The sequence below is a fragment of the Calliphora vicina genome, chromosome 2 (assembly GCF_958450345.1).
Source record: "Calliphora vicina chromosome 2, idCalVici1.1, whole genome shotgun sequence".
Lineage (NCBI taxonomy): Eukaryota > Metazoa > Arthropoda > Insecta > Diptera > Calliphoridae > Calliphora > Calliphora vicina.
The window spans coordinates 135,787,517-135,810,059 of record NC_088781.1 but is presented as its reverse complement, the minus strand read 5'-3'; the positions used below and the strand labels follow the sequence as shown (position 1 = coordinate 135,810,059).

The following is a 22,543-nucleotide window of genomic DNA, read 5'->3' as shown; positions in this document are numbered from 1 at the left end:
TCAGTTCTAGTTCAGTTCTAGTTCAGTTCTAGTTCAGTTCTAGTTCAGTTCTAGTTCAGTTCTAGTTCAGTTCTAGTTCAGTTCTAGTTCAGTTCTAGTTCAGTTCTAGTTCAGTTCTAGTTCAGTTCTAGTTCAGTTCTAGTTCAGTTCTAGTTCAGTTCTAGTTCAGTTCTAGTTCAGTTCTAGTTCAGTTCTAGTTCAGTTCTAGTTCAGTTCTAGTTCAGTTCTAGTTCAGTTCTAGTTCAGTTCTAGTTCAGTTCTAGTTCAGTTCTAGTTCAGTTCTAGTTCAGTTCTAGTTCAGTTCTAGTTCAGTTCTAGTTCAGTTCTAGTTCAGTTCTAGTTCAGTTCTAGTTCAGTTCTAATTTAAACAGATTTCAGAATTTGTTCCAGTTTAAAATGTTCATCACACTTGTAGTTTGTTTTTGTAAATTGTCTTAAGTGTTTTTGCTGTAGATGTGAATTCTGTGGCATATCTTAAAAATATTTTTCACTAAATAAATATTAACATACAGAAAAAATGTTTGACACAGCTGAAAATTATTAAACAGGATTTGCAAAATGAAATATAAAACAAAACAATCAAGAATTCAATGTCCCCTGAACACACACTCTCTATCCCTTTATTAGCAATGAATGGAAACGAAAACTCCAGAAAAAACATTTTATAAAAAATTATTGAACAAATATGAAAAACAAACTAAACAAACACAATCAACATGGAAAACAAAACTATCCTGTGTAAACTAACATGTAATCCTAGAAAAACATACATTGCCAGACACTCACAATAACAACGTAACACACACATACAAAGAAAAATATGCACTAAACTGGGTTTGTAGGTTTTTAGGGGTGTTTGTTAGCAAAATAGAAATAAATAAAATAACACAATGAGAAATTTATAATGTGGGTGAAAAATAGTTTGAAAGAATTTTTTTTTTTTTTTGGCTGGCCTTGATTGTATATTTTTGTTTTATTTTTCTAGTAGCTTAAACCTTAAACCCAAAATAACACATTCGGTAAAGTTCCCATAATTTGGTAAAGAAGAAAAAAAATTGTTAATGCCACACGACGCTTTGTTTTATAAATAATGGTGGGAATTAAAGCAATAATTGGCCATAAATTAAGCTGCGCGAGGAAAGCAAAAAAAAACGTAAAACTAAAATAAAACGCAAATAATAATCCCTTTAAAAACAATTTTAAAACAAACAATATGCTAAAGCAAATGCAAATTCCAGCAAGTTTTAGCCAAGCAAATACGCAAATAATTATATAAATTATTAATCACAGTACCCCCTAAAATATGCTGCAAAAGTTTGCTTTATCTCTTAACTAAAACTACTAGTCTACTTTATATTTATTTTCTACATTTTTATTTACTTTTCCAACTAAAAATTGCAACACAAATATGCTTTTCTTTCATTCCCCTCCAAGTATTTCAATATTTTTTCCTCAAAATATGCTTTAAATTATAAAGAAAAGAAACCTTTTCCTAAAACTATACTTTAAGAAAAGAACACAAGAAAAACTATTGAAATAAATGCATTTTATAGCTGTCATGTTAAATATTAAGAGTTTCTTGCATTAAACTGTCACTACGGTGCAAATAAATTATAGAGTCGTAGGGGAAGCTCTATCTTCCTGCTATTTTCAAGCGCTATGAAAAAAGGGAAAACTAACAGCAAGTAATAATTTTAAATGTAAATACTAACGAAGCGTAAATAAAAACTTGAGCAATTTCATTTCTCTTTCTCTATATTCTTCTTTCGATAGTTGCTTAAACAACGAACGACAGAGTGTTCATTCATTTTATTTGTTTAAAATTACGCACTTTGTAGATAAAAACAAGGAAGTAATATGATGAAAAATATGTTTTTATTACGGGGAAAAATTGTAGTTTAAAAGCTTGTTAAATAAAAACTTTGTTAAATTCGTAAAACTATTGACTAATTGTGGGAAGCATGAATATGTACTAGAACTGAACTAAAACCTGAACTAGAACCAGAACTAGAACCAGAACTAGAACCAGAACTAGAACCAGAACTAGAACAAGAAATAGAACCTGAACTAGAACTGAACTAGAACTGAACTAGAACTGAACTAGAACTGAACTAGAACTGAACTAGAACTGAACTAGAACTGAACTAGAACTGAACTAGAACTGAACTAGAACTGAACTAGAACTGAACTAGAACTGAACTAGAACTGAACTAGAACTGAACTAGAACTGAACTAGAACTGAACTAGAACTGAACTAGAACTGAACTAGAACTGAACTAGAACTGAACTAGAACTGAACTAGAACTGAACTAGAACTGAACTAGAACTGAACTAGAACTGAACTAGAACTGAACTAGAACTGAACTAGAACTGAACTAGAACTGAACTAGAACTGAACTAGAACTGAACTAGAACTGAACTAGAACTGAACTAGAACTGAACTAGAACTGAACTAGAACTGAACTAGAACTAGAACTGAACTAGAACTGAACTAGAACTGAACTAGAACTGAACTAGAACTGAACTAGAACTGAACTAGAACTGAACTAGAACTGAACTAGAACTGAACTAGAACTGAACTAGAACTGAACTAGAACTGAACTAGAACTGAACTAGAACTGAACTAGAACTGAACTAGAACTGAACTAGAACTGAACTAGAACTGAACTAGAACTGAACTAGAACTGAACTAGAACTGAACTAGAACTGAACTAGAACTGAACTAGAACTGAACTAGAACTGAACTAGAACTGAACTAGAACTGAACTAGAACTGAACTAGAACTGAACTAGAACTAGAACTGAACTAGAACTGAACTAGAACTGAACTAGAACTGAACTAGAACTGAACTAGAACTGAACTAGAACTGAACTAGAACTGAACTAGAATTGAACTAGAACTGAACTGAACTAGAACTGAACTAGAACTGAACTAGAACCTGAACTAGAACCTGAACTAGAACCTGAACTAGAACTGAACTAGAACCTGAACTAGAACCTGAGCTAGAACCAGAACTAGAACCTAAACTAGAACCTGAACTAGAACCTGAACTAGAACCTCAACTAGAACCTGAACTAGAACTGAACTAGAACTGAACTAGAACTGAACTAGAACTGAACTAGAACTGAACTAGAACTGAACTAGAACTGAACTAGAACCTGAACTAGAACCTGAATTAGAACCTGAACTAGAACCTGAACTAGAACTGAACTAGAACCTGAACTAGAACCTGAACTAGAACCTGAACTAGAACTGAACTAGAACTGAACTAGAACCTGAACTGGAACTGGAACTGAACTAGAACCAGAACCAGAACTAGAACCTAAACTAGAACCTGAACTAGAACCTGAACTAGAACCTGAACTAGAACTGAACTAGAACCTGAACCACAACTAGAACCTAAACTAGAACCTGAACTAGAACCTGAACTAGAACCTGAACTAGAACCTGAACTAGAACCTGAACCTGAACAAGAACCTGAACTAGAACTGAACTAGAACCTGAACTAGAACCTAAACTAGAACCTGAACTAGAACCTGAACAAGAACCTGAACAAGAACCTGAACTAGAACCGGAACTAGAACCTGAACTAGAACTGAACTAGAAACAGAACTAGAACCTAAACTAGAACCTGAACTAGAACTATACTAGAAATTATATATTTCTGACACTATTTTTATGTTGCATTTTAAATTGTGTGTTTTAATATTTAATTTGAAACTGAGTGGGTGGGGTGCCTAACAGTCCTGGCTAATTATTTGTTCCTTCAACCATAATTTTTGGTTTACTTATTTAAACTAGAAATGTCATGTTTACCACACATTATCCCCCCAAAAACAAAAACCCAATTCCAAAGAAATTGTGCAGTGAACCTTAAAATAGCATTGTTAAAAAGAAAAACATAAACATTCCTATTATAATATTTCTAAAACACTAAAAAACACAACGGGACACAATATAAAGGACTAAACAAGGAAAAAAATAGAAACATTTTATTATGGTCATAAATCATAAAGTCACACGACAATAATCGCCTGGATTACCGTATGTCAGAATTTTTATTAAACACACACAAACGGAGGCAATGCATTGCCATCAGAAGCAATGAAATCTATAGATTAAAAATTACAATTCACATTTTTCTGTAACTATTATACAGCTAATGAGAACAACATTATTTTAGTGTTGGAAAAAAGGGGACACTGTTTTATGAGAAACCCAGCTGAGCTGTACTTAACTCTCCCAGAAAAACAAAAACAAGAAAATTAAAAATGTTAGAAAATTTAGGGGTTCAAAATGGAAAAATAATACTTTAAATGCAGTTTTCCAAATAACGCGATTGTCATAAAAATTCTAAGAAAATAAAACCGAATACTCTTTACAACTAATATTCAACCCCTAAATTTTGCTTGATGATCAGTCACACAACTTCTTGCACTTGACTGTTACAGCTTAGCGCCTTTTGTGAGCCAGTAAAGGATATTCCAATTATGTTTATAAACATTTGCAGTGCGTACGTTTGACAAACTGAGTTTTTCTGTGTCTTTCGAAACATTTTATGGGGTTTCCTAATGTTTTATTTATTGTTATGGATGTTTTCCATCCAACATTCATGTCCTCAATGAGTGAATAAACTGCATTTGTAGTTGGTTGATTGAGGGTGTTTGTTGTTTAGAACTAATTTGAAATTTGCACGCTTCATATGAGTCCTGTGTGTGTTTTTTTCTTTCGGGAAAACTTCTGTGGAAGCCAGTTTATTACAACACGAAAGGCGATTGGTTGCATGGCTGACGTTGTTACTGTTTTGGTTTTGGCAACCAGATCATGTTGTGGTGTGTACAACACGTGACAATTAAGATTTCCGCTATGAAACTCAAACATGTGAAAAATATTTGAAATGCATTAGCGAAAATTAAGAAAGCTAGAGGAAATTATTAATATGAAGGCAAAATATAGCAGAAATTTCACGCTATAATGCAGAGAAATTTGATGTGAAGAGGATTTGTTAAGACTCCTGAAAGTAGGCAGTAGTTTTAAAGTAACTTATTTAAAAACATAAAAGAAAATTACAAGATTTATTTTTTTCAAAAATATGTATGTAGGTAGTAGTTGAAAAATCTTCTGTTTTAGCAAAAACTCGTTTTTGAGTGGAAACACGTTTTTTTAATCCTTAAAGTATACTTCACATTTTACTTATAATTCAATTCTTGATTATAATAACTATCTATCTATATATATAAAAATGAAATGGTCCATGTATGTAATGTCATCACGTGAGAACGGTTGGAGCGATTTGGCTGATTTTTTTTTTATTCGATTCGAAATTTTCAGGAGATGTTTTGTAAAGAAAAAAAATCAAAAATTCCGGGTAAAACTCGGAAATTCTCTTTTTTGTTAGTCCAGTCAACTGTAATAAAAAAGCTCCCTAAAGTATGCAGTACAAATTTAGATATTTTATTTGCAAATGATTAACATCAGGCTGGTGTGCGTGGGTTGGAGAAACTTGAAGAACTAACATTAGTAAATGCTACCGGGCGAAGCCGGGGCGATCAACTAGTTTAATATGAAATTTAATAATAGTCATCGTGTAAATCATTTTATTACTTACACCCTTCACCTTCGCGAGAAGGGTGTATATAAGTCTGTCATTCCGTTTGTAATTTCCACAATATAATTTTCCGACAAAAAAAAGGATAAATATTCTGGATCCTTATAGATAGCGGAGTCGATTAAGCCATGTCCATATGTCCCTCTGTTGAAATTAATTTTCGGAAGACCATGCTCAGTCATGCTTTCGAGAAGTTTGCTATTTAAAACAAGTAAGAAAGTATGATTGGTCAAGCCCGACCATAAATACCCTACACTAAGTAACAATAATTTATATTTTTGAGTGATTTTCGGAAGTGGGCCTTATATGGGGGCTATGACCAATTATGGACCGATCACCATGAAATTAGGTCGTGTGATTTATGTCTATATTAAAGTTAACTATGTTGAATTTTGTGTGTATACCAACATTTTTAAGCGATTTATGCACGTTAAAGTGATTTTCGGAAGCGGGTCTATATGGGAGCTACGACTAATTATGGACCGATCGTAACAAAATTTGGTGACATGAATTTTGTGTATATAAAACTTATTTGGAGCGGAATTTGTGGAGATACATATATAAATTAAACATTTATGACCGATAAAGTCGAATTTCGGGAGGACATTTGTATGGGGGCTTGGTGAAATAATGGACCGATAGGCTTGGTCTTTGAGCCGCAAAAATATTATGTACCAAATTTCATCGAAATATCTTCAAAATTGCGACCTGTACTCTGCGCACAAGGTTTACATGGACAGCCAGCCAGCCGACCAGACGGATGGACGGACATCGTTTAATCGACTCCGAAAGTGATTCTAAGTCGATCGGTATACTTTAAGGTTTGTGTTAGACTAATATTTTTTGGGCTTTACAAACATCTTCACAAACGCATTATACCCTCCCCACTATGGTGGTGTAGGGTATAAAAATCAGCAAAATCGGTCCACAAACGACTGAGATATGAGGAAAATCCAGAGCAACCTCGATTTTTAACCTATTTTTGACCTATATCTGGATTAAAGTCATTAATATAGACAATATGGATATCTAATGATAGATATTTCAAAGACCTTTGCAACGACGTATATAAGACCATAGCAAATTGGACCTATAATGGGTCAAAATCGGAAAAAATATTTTTTAAACCAAATTTTATTTTTTCCTCAAAAAAAAAAAATTTTAAATTTAAAATAAAAAGATTTTTAAATTAAAAAAAAAATTGAAATAAATTCGAAAAAAAAATTTTCCAAAAAAAGAAAAATTGTGTTCAATATAGACAATATGGATATCTAATGATAGATAATTCAAAGACTTTTGCAACGACGTACATATATAAGACCATAGTAAGTTGGACCTATAATGGGTCAAAATAGTAAAAAATATTTTTTAACCCAAATTTTTTTTCTCAAAAAAAAAAAATTTGAAAATTTGAAAAAAAAAGATTTTTAAATTTAAAAAAAAAAAATTTTAATAACAATTCGAAAAAAAAAATTTCCAAAAAATTAAAAAAAAAAAATTGTTTTAATATAGACAATATGGATATCTAATGATAGATATTTCAAAGACCTTTGCAACGACGTATATAAGACCTTAGTAAGTTGGACCTACAATGGGTCAAAATCGGAAAAAATATTTTTTAACTCGAATTGTTTTTTCACAAAAAAAAATTTTTTAAAATTAAAAAAATAAAAAGATTTTTAAATTTAAAAAAAAAAAATTTAAATAACAATTCGAAAAAAAAAATTAAAAAAAAAAATTGGTGAAAAAAATAGACAATATGGATATCTAATGATAGATATTTCAAAGACCTTTACAACGACGTATATAAGACCATAGCAAGTTGGACTTATAATGGGTCAAAATCGGAAAAAATATTTTTTTCACCAAAATAAAAATTTGAAATTTAAAATAAAACGATTTTTAAATTAAAAAAAAATTTAATTACAATTCGAAAAATAAATTTTTCCAAAAAATGGAAAAAAAAATTGTGTTTAATATAGACAATATGGATATCTAGTGATAGATATTTCAAAGACCTTTGTAACGACGTATATAAGACCATAAGTTGGTCTAAATCGGAAAAAAAAATTTTAACCCAAATTTTTTTTTCACCAAAACATTTTTTTTTTAAATTTAAAATAAAAGGCTTTTAAATTGTTTAAAAAAAAACAATTTGAATAAATTTCTTTTTCAAAAAATTAAAAAAATAAATTGTGTTTACCTAAAAATATTTAAAATTTGTATTTTGAAATATAATTTGGTGAAGGGTATATTAGATTCGGCACAGCCGAATATAGCTCTTACTTGTTTAGTGTAAAAAACGCTTTCTTATATTTATTCTTTAATATTTACTTTATATTTTCCATTTCATTTCAATGATCAAAAAGTATTACCTTTCATTTTTAATTAATATTAATATAACTATATAATATTAAATTTAATAACAATAATTAAAATAAAATACAGTATTTTTTCAACCCAGATTTTGCCATTGCCACAATATTTATGCCACATTTTTATCTCTCTCTACCTTGTGGCTCTACCTTAAACATAATTATACTTGAGCGCCTGAAAGTAGGCTTTATTATTACTCTGCTGTTTTTCGTTGCTGCCTTATGTTCATTATAATATGCAGTTTATAAACTCATTATATTAAAATTATCTTCCAAACCTTAATTGCATTTATGTTTAAAACATTTTTTTGCATTGTTTCGCTGCATATTTCCAGCACTTTTTTCTGTTGTTCTCTGGGTATCGCATATCATTGTGTCTATTATTATTAAATACGTTTTTTTGTCATTTATTGTGGTAGAGTTTTTGTTTTGCTGGATTTTCTGCCAAAACGATGTCCATTCAATTTGGTTGGTTATTTTCCCCCTTAGGCAGATTTAATTTAATTTTTCTGATGGATTTTTTATTTTTGGGGAAATAATTTTCGTTTATTTTTAAGGCTATTCCCATTTAGTAATTCATTAATAAGGAGTAACTTTGTAACATTTTAAACATTCATAGTTTTGTATTACTTTAAATGCCTTACAATAGATATTTTCAAATAAAAATTAAAAATTTCAAATCCTCAATTGAAATTTTTTAAAAAATATATTTCCATTATAAAGTTTAATAAGACATTTTTGGAATGTTTGAGTATTAATAAAATTAATATTTGTAGGGTTTTTAATAAGCCTGCATTACTATTTCATCCAAATGGTTTTTAATATATTTTTTTAATTATAGAAAAAAGCGACAAAACTTCCCTACCAACTTACTTAATTATTATAATGGAAATTTAATACTTTTATCTCATTATTATGGCCAGAAAATGTGTTATTTTATTTACATTAAGGGAATAGTTGATATTAACATGAAAATGTTTTCCACCTAAAAGCAGGCAACATTTTGTTGTACATAAAAAGTAGGCAACAGTTTAAAATTAACTTTTTTTCAAATGAAAAAACAGAACAGATTTTATTTTTTTTTGGAATAAAAAGTTACGCTGCAAATATTTCACACAGAAATTAACAACTTTTCAAAAATGTAAAAATTTTAATATTGGGTGTATGAAATTTCTGGTAACATATGGATTCCGAGCCAAAAGAACTGCTCATCTTTTGAGGCCAAGAACGTATCAAGCCAATATCGGAAACTCTGTTCTGAACTGAAGCTTATCCCAGAGAGAGCGTTCTGCATCGATCGAAACAAATATGTAGTAGTCGGACGGGGCAAAGTCTGGAATATAAGACGGGTAAGGTAAAACCTCCTAACCACTTCATTCTAAATAGTTTTTACCAGGTATTGCAACATGTGGCCGAGCGTTGTCATGCTGGAATATTACGGTTTCATATCTGGCCGCATATTCTGGGGGTTTTTTCGGAAAATGATAGCTTCAAACAAAGCAATTGAGTTCGGTACAGGTTCCGTGTGATGGTCGGGTCAGATTTCAGCAGCTCATAATAGATAGGACCTTTTTGCTTCCACCAAATACAGACCATTACCTTTGCGCAATGGATATTTGGCTTTGGTGTCGATTCAGAAGGATGGCCGAGCTTCACACACGATTTCTTAGGCTTCGGGTTATCGTAATGGATCCATTTTTCATCGCAAGTAATGATTCGGTTCAAATATGATTTTCTTTTAGCATCATTCAAGCATCATTTCGGACATTCAAAATCGTTTTTCATGGTCTCTCGTCTTCAATTCGTATTGTACCCAATTTAACTGATTTTGGATGAATTCTGCTGATCGCAAACGTTTTGAAATTGCTGCTTGAGTAGCTCGTAATGATTGTGCAAGCTCTTGTTGAGTTTGACAAGAATCTTCATGAAGTAATGCCTCCAATTCTTGGTCTTAAAACAGTTTTGGCTGGTCTGGGCGATCTTTGTCTTATTGAAAACAAAACCCGCGTTCAAAAAATACACCATCTACTGTAAATGCCGCGTTTTTAAGTCAAGTGAAAATTATATTGTTACGAAATTGTACTTGAATTCAAATATAACGATTTCAAGGGCTGATTTAAAAGTAGCATAATGCTTTCAAATAACAGTGCTGTAACATATCTGTGGGCATTATTAAATAAAAGCTTTCAGTTGATTTGATCGTAAGTTGGCAACGCTGTATTCGAATTCGAATATTCAGTTAAAGAACATTGTAGAGAGTACACCACAGATGGCGTATGTATTAGTAAGATCTAGAATATTCGAATTTTGACAGTTAAAGAACAATCTAGAGTGCAGATGGCTGTGTTATAAATAGTGGCAGAGGTTGCAGTCGTGAGTCAGTTTATCAGAGACGCTTTTCGAATAAACATCAACTGAGTGCCTTAAAGTGTGTTTTGTTTTTCAAGTAAATTCGTGTACATTATAAATTGTGTCTGTATTTCTGCGAATTTACAAACGTGTATAAAAAACATTGAGTGACTATTTAATTCTGTTATTGTACATTTGAATAAATAAAGAGTTGTTACCATTTTCAAACTACTAAACGTCTTTTATTTGCAATCTACAGTATCCGGTTAATTTAAAGGAAATAAACCAGCGTTTTGAAAAGGTTAAAACGTAACAATATTTTTATAATTTTTTTTTTTTTGGGTGAAACACATTTTTAGCTACAATAAACCTTTTGTAACAAAAAACCTGTTTAAAGAACAAGTTTTCCTTTAATTGTTTTAAGAAATTTATTCATTTTCAAAGAACACACACTTCTTGTCCTTTTATTTTTTACATGCCCCCTACAGTATGCAATGTTTATTGAACTATTGCTATCACTTATAATTTAATGCATTTCTCTTGCAATTACATCAATGATTTCCAAGTTCTTGACAATTTCTTTTACACAAAATTGTCAAAAGCCATTTTCTCTATAGAAATACTAAAAAAGCAATATTTGATATTTTGACACCCACACCTCTTTAATGCTTTTGACAAAAACTGCTAAGTATCATTAACACTTTGGTAACATAATACTAAACATTTATGTCAATTGCAGCAGACACCCACTACTGCAACATCCCACTAACTACCACTTAAGCTCAGAATGATATTATTGCTACAAAAAAGAGGGGGGAAGGGGAAATATATAAAATGTTATTGAGCTGTGAGTGGTGACTGGCTTCAGTAACATGTCATCAGCAATTTGCTTTTAACAATAAAACACAAAAAGCGCACAAGAGCTGAATATCAGCAGCCAACAATTGCCAACAAAAGAAAATTTTCATTTAAAAGCTTTTTTTCTCTCTAACTATATAGAAAGTATCAGTATAAGTGTGTTTACTAAAATGGCAATTGCGTATTTCTATCAAAATAAATTTTAATTCAATTTTTCTCTATACTTTCAGCCTTATGTAACATGAAACGTTTAGTTTTTCGCAAAAAAAAGAAATTTTTTTTAAAAATAAGAAAAATTATGTTTCAAGTGGGTGTTTTCTTTCACATCTGTTTTCAAAAAAAAACGGAAAATGTTTAAAAAATTAGACTTTATTGAGTAGTGCTTTCATTGCTTACTTTTTTTGAATGAAAAAAAAAAGACTCCCGGGACTTAAGGTTTCCACATGTGCCACTACAATGGCTGCTTCTATGCTAAGAAAACGTGTTATTTCGTTAGTACATTGTTGGTAGAACAAATGTTGACAATAAATAACAAGTCATAGGGAGTAAAAAACAAATTTATCTTTTCTTTTTTTGATAGTTATTTGGAAATTTCTGTCGAAATAGCAAAACAGCTCATCAACATCCAAAGATGTAGAACAAAATTTGGAAACATGTTGACAAACTAATGAAGCACGTTGTTGAGGAAAATTGTAATACACTCGAGGAAATTTGTTAAAGAATTGTATATAAATTAGGTTGGTAGCGTTATTAAGTTAATAAACAGTTTAAATAACCCTAAATTCTAAATAGTTTTTAAATTCCTTTATTAAAAAAGATTTCACATTAAAAACTTTCTCCCTTTTAAGGTTTTTTTACCAAAACTACTAGAAAATTTTTAAACAAAAACAAAATTTTTAAAAAAAAAATTGTTTTTTCATTGAAAAAAGCTTTTTTAAGGAAAATATTTGAGACGTAAAAAAGAAATATTTTTCGCAACACAACTTTTGCACCAAAAATAAGATTTTTCATAAATAAAACTTTTTGATTGACAAACAAGTAAGAGAGTTATATTCGGCTGTGCCGAACACGTTTAAAATAAATTTGTTTAAATATTTTTAGGAAAACAAAATTTAATTTTTTTTAATTGTTTTTCAAATTTTTTTTTTTAATTTTTTTTAAAAAAAGTTTTTTCCAAATTTTTTTAAAAAAGTTTTTTCAACATTTTTTTAAAAAAGCTTTTTTAAAATTTTTTTTTTTAGTTTTTAATTGTTTTTGGAAAAAAAATTTATGACAAAAAAAATTTTTTGATGAAAAAAAAATTCGGGTTAACAAATATTTTTCCCGATTTTGACCCATTGTAGGTCCAACTTAATATAGCCATATCTACATGGTTGCAATGGACTTTGAAATATCTATCATTAGATATCCATATTGTCTATATTAATAGGGTATAAAAAGGGTTCGATTTAAAGGCATCAAGAAATTTTAGAACAAAAAGCTTTTTAAAAAAGTATTTTTTCACAAAACATCAAAAAACATTTCACTAAATGGGATTTTTCACCAAAAAATAACATTTCCATTGACAAAAAGGATTTCCTTAATAAATTTGATAACAAAAAAACTTTCTCATTCAAATTTATTAATTTTTTCACAAAAAAAAAAACAACTAAAAAGCAATATATTTCACTAAAAAAAGCTTCTTAAATAAAAAAAGTCCTCACTAAATTTGAGACTAATACTAAAGACTACGTCTTATAGTAAAGACTACGTCTTATACTAAAGACTACGTCTTATACTAAAGACTAAGTCTTATACTAAAGACTAAGTCTTATACTAAAGACTAAGTCTTATACTAAAGACTAAGTCTTATACTAAAGACTAAGTCTTATACTAAAGACTAAGTCTTATACTAAAGACTAAGTCTTATACTAAAGACTAAGTCTTATACTAAAGACTAAGTCTTATACTAAAGACTAAGTCTTATACTAAAGACTAAGTCTTATACTAAAGACTAAGTCTTATACTAAAGACTAAGTCTTATACTAAAGACTAAGTCTTATACTAAAGACTAAGTCTTATACTAAGACTCTTTTTTTGACAAAAAAAGCTTTTTCAACAAATATAAGTTTATGTTTTTCATTAATAAAGCTTTTCTTTCGTTAAATTGTTTTTCATTGATAAAGCATTCTGTTCAGAAAACTTTTAAAACATTTTTTTTTTTTAAAAACAATTCTTCATATAATTTTTTTATAAAAAAGCTTTTTCTGCAATAATAATTTATCGAGTAAGATTTTTTTAACCAAAATACACTAAACAAGATTTTTCACACAAAAAAGCTTATCGATTTCGACTTTTCATTATTAAGCCCTTCATTTAAAAAGCTTTTTCATAATAAAATAGCTCTTAACTAATAGATCACCACATGTATTTTCATTAAAAAAGCTTATATTGTCAAAATTTAAACAGCTTTTTTACCAAAAATACTTCTTAATAAAATATTATACTGTTTCCAAAAAAAAAAAAAAATGTTAAACCAAAAATAGCTTTTTCACACAAAAAACTATTTCTGTTAAAAAAAACCATTTTGATTTATTAAATAGCTCTTTTATAAAAAAAATGGTTTTAAATAAAAATTATTTTACACAACAAAATGTTTTTACTAAGAAGCTTATTCACAATTTCACTAAAATAAACATTTCCCAAAAAAGCTTTTTTCCAAATTGAAAGTTTGTTTCAACAAAAAAGCTTTTTATTATACAACCAATATTTTTTACCAAAAAACTTAAGGTTTTCATCAAAATAAAGATTTTACAAAAAAAGCTTTTTTCACAAAAAAAAAAATTTTTAAGAAAAGAGCTTTTTTAAAAAAAATATTTTTGAAACAAAAAGCATATTCGCCTAAAAAATGTTTTTAATAAGAATTTGACTATCTTGTTCTCCAAAAACAAACTTTTCCCAAAAAAGCTTTTTCAAGCTTTTGCTTCAATTAAAAAGTTCTATTTCAAAATTATATTTTTCCATATCCTCTCATGTCTTAGCAATCTCTTAATGTGTTCGTTAATTAATTGAACTAACATTTTCCTTTGAGTGTTTAATTACACTATTTGACTTGTCGCGCAAAGAGTGTTAGCAAATGAAAAGTGCGAATGTGTATGTAAAAGTGTATATATGTATATGAAGATCCTTGTTTATTTTGCTTGTACATATGTTTGCATGTATAGGAGAACAAGTGTTAAAAAGGTTTTTGTTTCAAGTTACACAACGAAAACAAGAATTGATTGCTCCCTGGAGATAAAGTTACACATCTCGCCAGGATAACAAAAACAAAAAACAAAGAGCAGGAAAATAAATGCACATTTCACATTTACACAGTCACAAAATTGACGACAAAAACAAAACAAGGACATCAAGTGTTTATTTTACTTCTGTTTAAGGGGTGTTAATGCAACTTTGTGTATTGAGACTCTAAAAAAACACACACACAACACCGTCACTTAGGAAATTTATGCAATCATCAGCCACCCCTTTTTCCTTGTGCTAAAATTCAAAATAAAAAACACATGGTGCTTTTTTTCTTCCAACAGCCCTTAATCATCAAAAAACTGAGAAAAGTATTGTATTGTAGTTTTGTTTTTCATTGAAAATAAACATTTGAAAAATAATATTTTCTTTTTATCTTTATCCTAAATGCTACTAAACTGCAATTTTCATGGGTTATAATAATTTATTGATAAAAATTAGGAAAATAACGTACTCAAACACTCCCTTTTTTAGCAGGGTATGCATCAGTTTTGTTGATGCTCCTTTTACACTGAAATACAAAGAGTACTTAGGAGAGTGTTACTTAAGCTGCTTAGTTTGGTAACAAGATGTTTAACAGATAATCTTATCGTCCTGTGTAAGGACCTTCTTTTGGTTTTCACATGTATGTTGTGTATGGCTTATGTGGCGGCGTATTGTGTGGTATTTACCCTTCATGTTTTCTTTCCATTATCATTTTCTTTGCATCTCCAGTTTTGTTTACCATCTCAAATGAAGCCATTAAGAATTATAATGTTGGCTCATAAAAAAAATATGCAGATATTGATAAGTTTACTTTAATTTTTTTTCTTATTCATGTCATCAGGGACTAAAGATAAAAACTATTAGAAAATATTATCAATTTTTAAATGGATACTTCAAAGGCAAGTGACCCTTGTATTGCTGGTAAGCAGCTTAGGGAAATATTTTTTATGGATGGGGAGTTTTGGTTATGTCAGATTTTGGAACAAGTTTTGAAAACTGGTTAAGTATTTTGTATGGATGCAATCCAATGAGATAAATTCTTTTGCTCTCTTCAATATTGAGCTATAATCTGGCTTCCCAGATTTGGGGATTTTTCAAAAAATACTAAGAAAGTACTTTTTCAAAGAGTAATAAAAAAGTACTTTTTCAAAAAGTACTAAGAAAGTACTTTTTCGAAAGGTACTAAGATAGTATTGTTTCAAAAAGTACTAAGAAAGTACTTTTTCAAAAAGTACTAAGAAAGTACCTTTTCAAAAAGTACTAAGAAAGTAATTTTTCCAAAAGTACTAAGAATGTACTTTTTCAAAAAGTACTAAGAATGTACTTTTTCAAAAAGTACAGAGAAAGTACTTTCAAAAGGTATCAAAAGTACTAAGATAGCACTTTTTCAAAAAGTACTAAGAAAGTACTTTTTCAAAAAGTACTAAGAAAGTACTTTTTCAAAAAGTACTAAGAAAGTACTTTTTCAAAAAGTACTAAGAAAGTACTTTTTCAAAAAGTACTAAGAAAGTACTTTTTCAAAAAGTACTAAGATAGTACTTTTTCAAAAAGTACTAAGAAAGTACTTTTTCAAAAAGTACTAAGAAAGTACTTTTTCAAAAAGTACTAAGATAGTACTTTTTCAAAAAGTACTGAGAAAGTAATTTTTCCAAAAGTACTAAGAAAGTACTAAGAAAAAGTACTTTCAAAAGGTATCAAAAGTACTAAGAAAGTACTTTTTCAAAAAGTACTAAGAAAGTACTTTTCAAAAAGTACTAAGAAATTACTTTTTCAAAAAGTACTAAGAAAGTACTTTTTCGAAAGGACTAAGAAAGTACTTTTTCAAAAAGTACTAAGAAAGTACTTTTTCAAAAAGTACTAAGAAATTACTTTTTCAAAAAGTACTAAGAAAGTACTTTTTCGAAAGGTACTAAGATAGAACTGTTTCAAAAAGTACTAAGAAACTACTTTTTCAAAATGTAGTAAGAGAGTTCTTTTTTCAAAAAGTACTTTCAAAAGGTCTCAAAAGTACTAAGAAAGTACTTTTTCAAAAAGTACTAAGAAAGTACTTTTTCAAAAAGTACTAAGAAAGTACTTTTTCAAAAAGTACTAAGAAAGTACTTTTTCAAAATGTAGAAAGAGAGTACTTTTTTCAAAAGGTGCTAAGAAGGTACTTTTTCCAAAAATATTAAGAAAGTACTTTTTCAAAAAGTACTAAGAAAGCACTTTTTCAAGAAGTACTAAAAAAGTACTTTTTCAAGAAGTACCAGAAAGTCCTTTTTCCAAAAGTACTAAGAAAGTACTTTTTCAAAAAGTACTAAGAAAGTACTTTTTCAAAAAGTACTAAGAAAGTACTTTTTCGAAAGGTACTAAGATAATACTTTTTCAAAAAGTACTTTTTCAAAAAGTACTAAGAAATTACTTTTTCAAAAAGTATTAAGAAACTACTTTTTCAAAGAGTAATAAGAAAGTTCTTTTTCGAAAAGTACTAAGAAAGTACTTTTTCAAAAAGTACTAAGAAAGTACTTTTTCAAAAAGTACTAAGAAAGTACTTTTTCAAAAAGTACTAAGAAAGTACTTTTTCAAAAAGTATTAAAAAAGTACTTCTTCAAAAAGTACCAAGAAAGTCCTTTTTCAAAAAGTACTAAGAAAGTACTTTTTCAAAAAGTACTAAGAAAGTACTTTTTCAAAATGTAGAAAGAGAGTACTTTTTTCAAAAGGTGCTAAGAAGGTACTTTTTCCAAAAATATTAAGAAAGTACTTTTTCAAAAAGTACTAAGAAAGCACTTTTTCAAGAAGTACTAAAAAAGTACTTTTTCAAGAAGTACCAGAAAGTCCTTTTTCCAAAAGTACTAAGAAAGTACTTTTTCAAAAAGTACTAAGAAAGTACTTTTTCAAAAAGTACTAAGAAAGTACTTTTTCGAAAGGTACTAAGATAATACTTTTTCAAAAAGTACTTTTTCAAAAAGTACTAAGAAATTACTTTTTCAAAAAGTATTAAGAAACTACTTTTTCAAAGAGTAATAAGAAAGTTCTTTTTCGAAAAGTACTAAGAAAGTACTTTTTCAAAAAGTACTAAGAAAGTACTTTTTCAAAAAGTACTAAGAAAGTACTTTTTCAAAAAGTACTAAGAAAGTACTTTTTCAAAAAGTATTAAAAAAGTACTTCTTCAAAAAGTACCAAGAAAGTCCTTTTTCAAAAAGTATTACAACAATACTTCTTCAAAAAGTACTAAAAAGCACTTCTTCAAAAATTCAAAAAAGTACGAAAAGGTGCTTCTTCGAAACGAACAAAGAAATTACTTTTTCAGAACTTCAAGAACATTCAAGAACTTTTTCGGAAATATTCAGCATTTACCATAAATTTATTTTAAATTCAAAAACTTTACTCACCTCAATATATCCTTGAACACTGTCGCACTGCTGCAGCACCAATAAGGCGGGATTAAATTTCATCGATGAAAACTCATCCGGTGAGCAAGGGCTCAAAAAGCCACTATCCGCATCACTATGAGTGGATAGAGGACGCGGTTTACGTATTTTATATTGAACATTACGACTGGGTACCGGTCCCGGATTAAATAAAACATAATTCAATTCGATATTTTCATTAATAGGACGTGTATCATTTAAAACGTTGTCGGCACTCAACAGCATGCGCTGCAAGTGAAACATATGCTCGGAGGTAACCAATTCAGACATGGCTCTTTCCGGTTTAGGTTGTGAAGCTTGCGTAGATTTATCCTTATCCGTTTTGTGCGAGCGAAATGGTGAGAGATTGAGGAAAGTCAGTCTTTTCTTGGTTCTCTGTAGTGTAGTCTGTGATGAGGTGTTTGAAGTGGAGGAGGTATTGGAATTGGTGGAAGTTGATGATTCCACTAAAGCTGTGGAGGTGGTAGTGGTGGTGGAGTGTGTATTGGTATCCTTGCTCTCCTGGCTGTTGGTCATAGAGGGTGCTGATTCGAAAGCCTTTAAAAGTTTATCCAAAGATTCGGAGGTTTTGAATTCCACAGGATTGTTGGCATAGGTGTGGGTATGAGCTATAAGATTTGCTTGCACCAATTGTTCATTGGTAAAGGGATTGGGAATGCCTATATCTAAGGCGGGTTCCTCTTCAAAGTCCTCGGGATCTATAACAAAATAGTTATGATGATCAAAATTACGATGAACTTGCACTCGAATTTCCAACTGTTCATCCTCAGCTTCCTTTTCCTCATCATATATCACCTCGGGCACTAGTTCTTCCTCACTGAAATCCAAATTTTGCCGGGAACTAAATAAAGGATCTCTTAAGCCCTGCTGTTGCTGAGGCAGAGGCAGTTCCATGTTTAAGGTATCATGGGTCCTTCTTCTCAAAGCCTTTTCATTAACAAAATCCATGGGATCAAACAGGCAATAGTTGTCCATGTGAGAAGTATGAGCCTTTCTTTGTCTAACCGGCAGATTTTTAAGTTTCTCGGTATAGTCGGAATCATTGTTGTTGGAAGCATTTGAACCCGGCGGACTGTTATCGGGAGCTGGTGGTGGCGGTGATATCTCATTGGAGGAGGATGTGGCTTGTTCTTCTTGCTGTTGTGTTTGATTGTTTAGGGATTTGTGCGAGTTTCGGTGTAAAGAGGCAAACAAACCCTTGGAGTTTATGCGGGCTATGCAATTTTTCAATTCCGTTACCCGTCCCTTGTAGGGACTCGATTGCACACTGGTGGCGGGGGAATCGGAATTTTCAAATCCTCTTATATTGGAGGTGGAATTGGAACAGGCTGTGTCCTGCAGCTTATTGAGTTTACTCAATTCTTTGCGCTCCTTTTTACTTAAAACCACTTTGCCGCGAAAGGGCGTTGAAGGGCAGGACTGTGTATTCTCATTATTTCTTGGATTGCGGGAGGGTAATTGCGATAAAGGAGGAGGAGTGGGTGGTGGAGGATCTCTATAGGGAGGCGGTTTGGCGGGCAGAGTAGAGGATTGTAAGGCCAAAGTAGTGGTCTCATAACTCACGGGAAAATCCCTAAACAGTTCGGTGAATTGAGGCATTTGTCTGTTGGGTATCTCCCTTTCGAAAAACTCAAATTCCATATAATTTTCATCTTGGTATAAGGATATCCCAGTCTCACGTGTGTTACTGTGATGGCTGTCAGTAGAGGATAATTTAGATCTTTTGTGTGCAGACTTGCGTATGGTGCCTCCTTGGGCCGTTTGTGAAGAGCCGGCGGTGGTGTGGGTGGGTGAATTTGAGGTAGAGTTGGCATTACGATCTGATGTTTTGTTTAAACGTAATTTTTGTGGCTTCTCTTTGTTAGCGCTACTACTGCTGGAACGTGAAGACTTTTGCATATTTGAAGAGCTGCTGGTGGTATTAGCTGATGATACTGATGCTGTTGATTTTTTGTTGGTTTTTATGTTATGAATTGTTTGACGCCTTACATGACCTGCTGCTGCTGCTGTCTGCTGTGGGCGCCGTATGCTTTTGTTTTGACATTTAGATGCAACATTATTGTTTGTGGTAATTTCTATGGCTTTGTCCTGTTTGTCAGCGGTTTTTAGTTTCCTACGGCTGCACTCAAAGTTGGCAATTGTATGTGGTCTTCTTTTGACAGTGCCTGTAGACGAACTCGGTGAATCCCAATCGTAAATGGAGGATTTCAACAAGTTATCAAGGTGTTGTTGTTGTTGCTGTTGTGCATTAACTGTATTCTGTTGCTGGTTGTCGTTGCAGGTTTTTGTGTCCAAATTATTATTTTTTATACTTTGTGATGGAGGAGACTCATTATTGTGTTTATCATCAGCCTTTACTTTTACACCCACAGCATCACACATTTTCGTTGCCTATTTTTAGGCAGCAACATTTTTGAAATTCTATGTTTTTGCGTAGGTTTTGGTTTTTAATTTTAACTCAATTTTAGTTTTATTTAAGGAACACTAAAAGTTTTTGGGAGTTGCTAAAGTAAAAGAATTTAACACTTGAAATTTCATTCCAAAAAAAAAAAAACACTTCAAACTGTAATATTATTTCAGCTGTCTACTGAAATATCTTTCCAATTCTTTTCATTAAATTAATTGTTTTCATAAATCTTCATCTGTTTTAAGTCCAAAACAACAAAAAAATCTCATATAAAGGACATAAAGTAAAGAAAAAATTGTAGCAACACACACAAAATATAACTACTTCAGCTGTAGTTATGAGTTTAAAAGTTAATGGCTTTTTCTTTGTCCATCCAACCATCTAGCCATATCATTGCAACTCTTCTTTATAAAGCGTTTTCCTAGCACACTAGAGTTTTAATATTTTTTCGTATTTTTTTTTTCTTGTTGGAAAGTGGTGAATCCTGGCTTTTTGACCAAGTAATTTGTTTAATATTTTTTTTGTTTTGTTTTGCTTCATTTTTCATTTGTGTTTTAAAACTGACGGTGGTGTTAAGTCAAATTATTAAAAAAAGGGTTGTTTGTTTGTTTGTTTCAAATGAAGTTTTTCTTTTGACATTTCAAATGAAATTTTGGCTAGACCTTTCATTTCCATTTTAAAGCCCTTTTTACTACTTTTTTTTAAACAAGATTTAAAATAAATAAACAAGATGTTAAGTATGCAATGTTTTGTTTGGAGCAAATTGGTTTTAACACTTGTAATTAATGAAATAATTAGAAAAAATAGACAAGCCCTAAAGTTAAATAATTTCAAAATTTGAATAAAAAAAATAAAGCCAAATCGCATTTGGACTAATTAAGGGAGTTTATTAAATCCTAAATGGGATTGAAGATTGAAAATAAAAAAAAATTAAAAAAATATAAATAAAAAAATACAAAATAATTTTTATTTCCATAAAAACCCCATTAGGAAGCGAAAAATTTTCTTAAAAATTCCTTTGAAGTAAAAAAAATAATTGGGGATTTTTAAAATCCCAGATGGGAATTTAAATTTTATTAAAAATTTCATATTTTTAAGGATTCCTAGTAATTAAAAACATTTCTAAGCATTTCCTTGAGTATTTACGATTTCCCCTTATAGGGGATTTTTGTATAAAATTTGGGAATTTGTCAAATACCTAATGGGAATTTAAATTTCCATTAAAAACGTAATACTTTTCTATAAAAAAACCCATTAGGAAGCGAAAAAATTCCTTAAAACTTCTTTTAAGGGAAAATAAATAATTGGGGATTTTTAAAATCCCAGATGGGAATTTATATTTTATTAAAAATTTCATATTTTTAAGGATTTCTAGTAATTAAAAACATTTCTAAGCATTTCCTTAAGTATTTACGATTTCCCCTTATAGGGGATTTTTGTATAAAATTTGGGAATTTGTAAAATACCTAATATGAATTTAAATTAGCATTAAAAACTTAATATTTTTCCATAAAAGACCCAATAGGAGCGAAAAATTTGCCAAAAAATAATTTTTGAGGGAAAAAAATTAATTGGGGATTTTTAAAATCCCAGATGGGAATTTAAATTTTATTAAAAATTTCATATTTTTAAGGATTCCTAGTAATTAAAAACATTTCTAAGCATTTCCTTGAGTATTTACGATTTCCCCTTATAGGGGATTTTTGTATAAAATTTGGGAATTTGTCAAATACCTAATAGGAATTTAAATTAACATTAAAAACTTAATATTTTTCCATAAAAGACCCATTAGGAAGCGAAAAAATTCCTTAAAACTTCTTTTGAGGGAAAATAAATAATTGGGGATTTTTAAAATCCCAGATGGGAATTTAAATTTTTTTGAGAATTTAATATTTTTAAGGCGTTCTAGTAATTAAAAACATTTCTAAGCATTTCCTTGAGTATTTACGGGGGATTATTGTATAAAATTTGGGAATTTGTCAAATACATAATAGGAATTTAAATTAGCATTAAAAACTTAATATTTATAAATATCTAGTAACAAAAAACTTATTTACATATTTGCTGCAGTTTTTAAGACTTCCCCACATATCAGATTTTCTAAATACATAATGGGAACTTATTTAAAAGAATTATTTTTTAAATGTGTAACAAATTAATTTTGTAATCCATAAAAAACCATTAGGAAGCAAAAAAAATTGCCTAAAAATTCTTTTCAAGTAAAAAAAATAATTGGGGATTTTCAAAATCCCAGATGGGTATTTAATTT

The 22,543-nt window shown here is 30.0% G+C and overlaps 2 protein-coding genes across 2 annotated transcripts in view; both read right to left on the bottom strand.

Moving 5' to 3' along the window:
• The window catches only part of LOC135950897 (probable serine/threonine-protein kinase pkgA), a 101,753-nt gene extending 81,987 nt beyond the window's left edge, over nucleotides 1–19,766 (bottom strand). The window contains exon 1 of the mRNA XM_065500421.1: nucleotides 17,829–19,766. Within this exon, the coding sequence (XP_065356493.1) occupies nucleotides 17,829–19,766 (1,938 nt within the window). The remainder of the gene's footprint in view (nucleotides 1–17,828) is intronic.
• LOC135952210 (protein CNPPD1) overlaps nucleotides 1–22,543 on the bottom strand; it is a 526,375-nt gene that overhangs the window by 414,038 nt on the left and 89,794 nt on the right. The gene's annotated exons all lie outside the window — the stretch shown is intronic.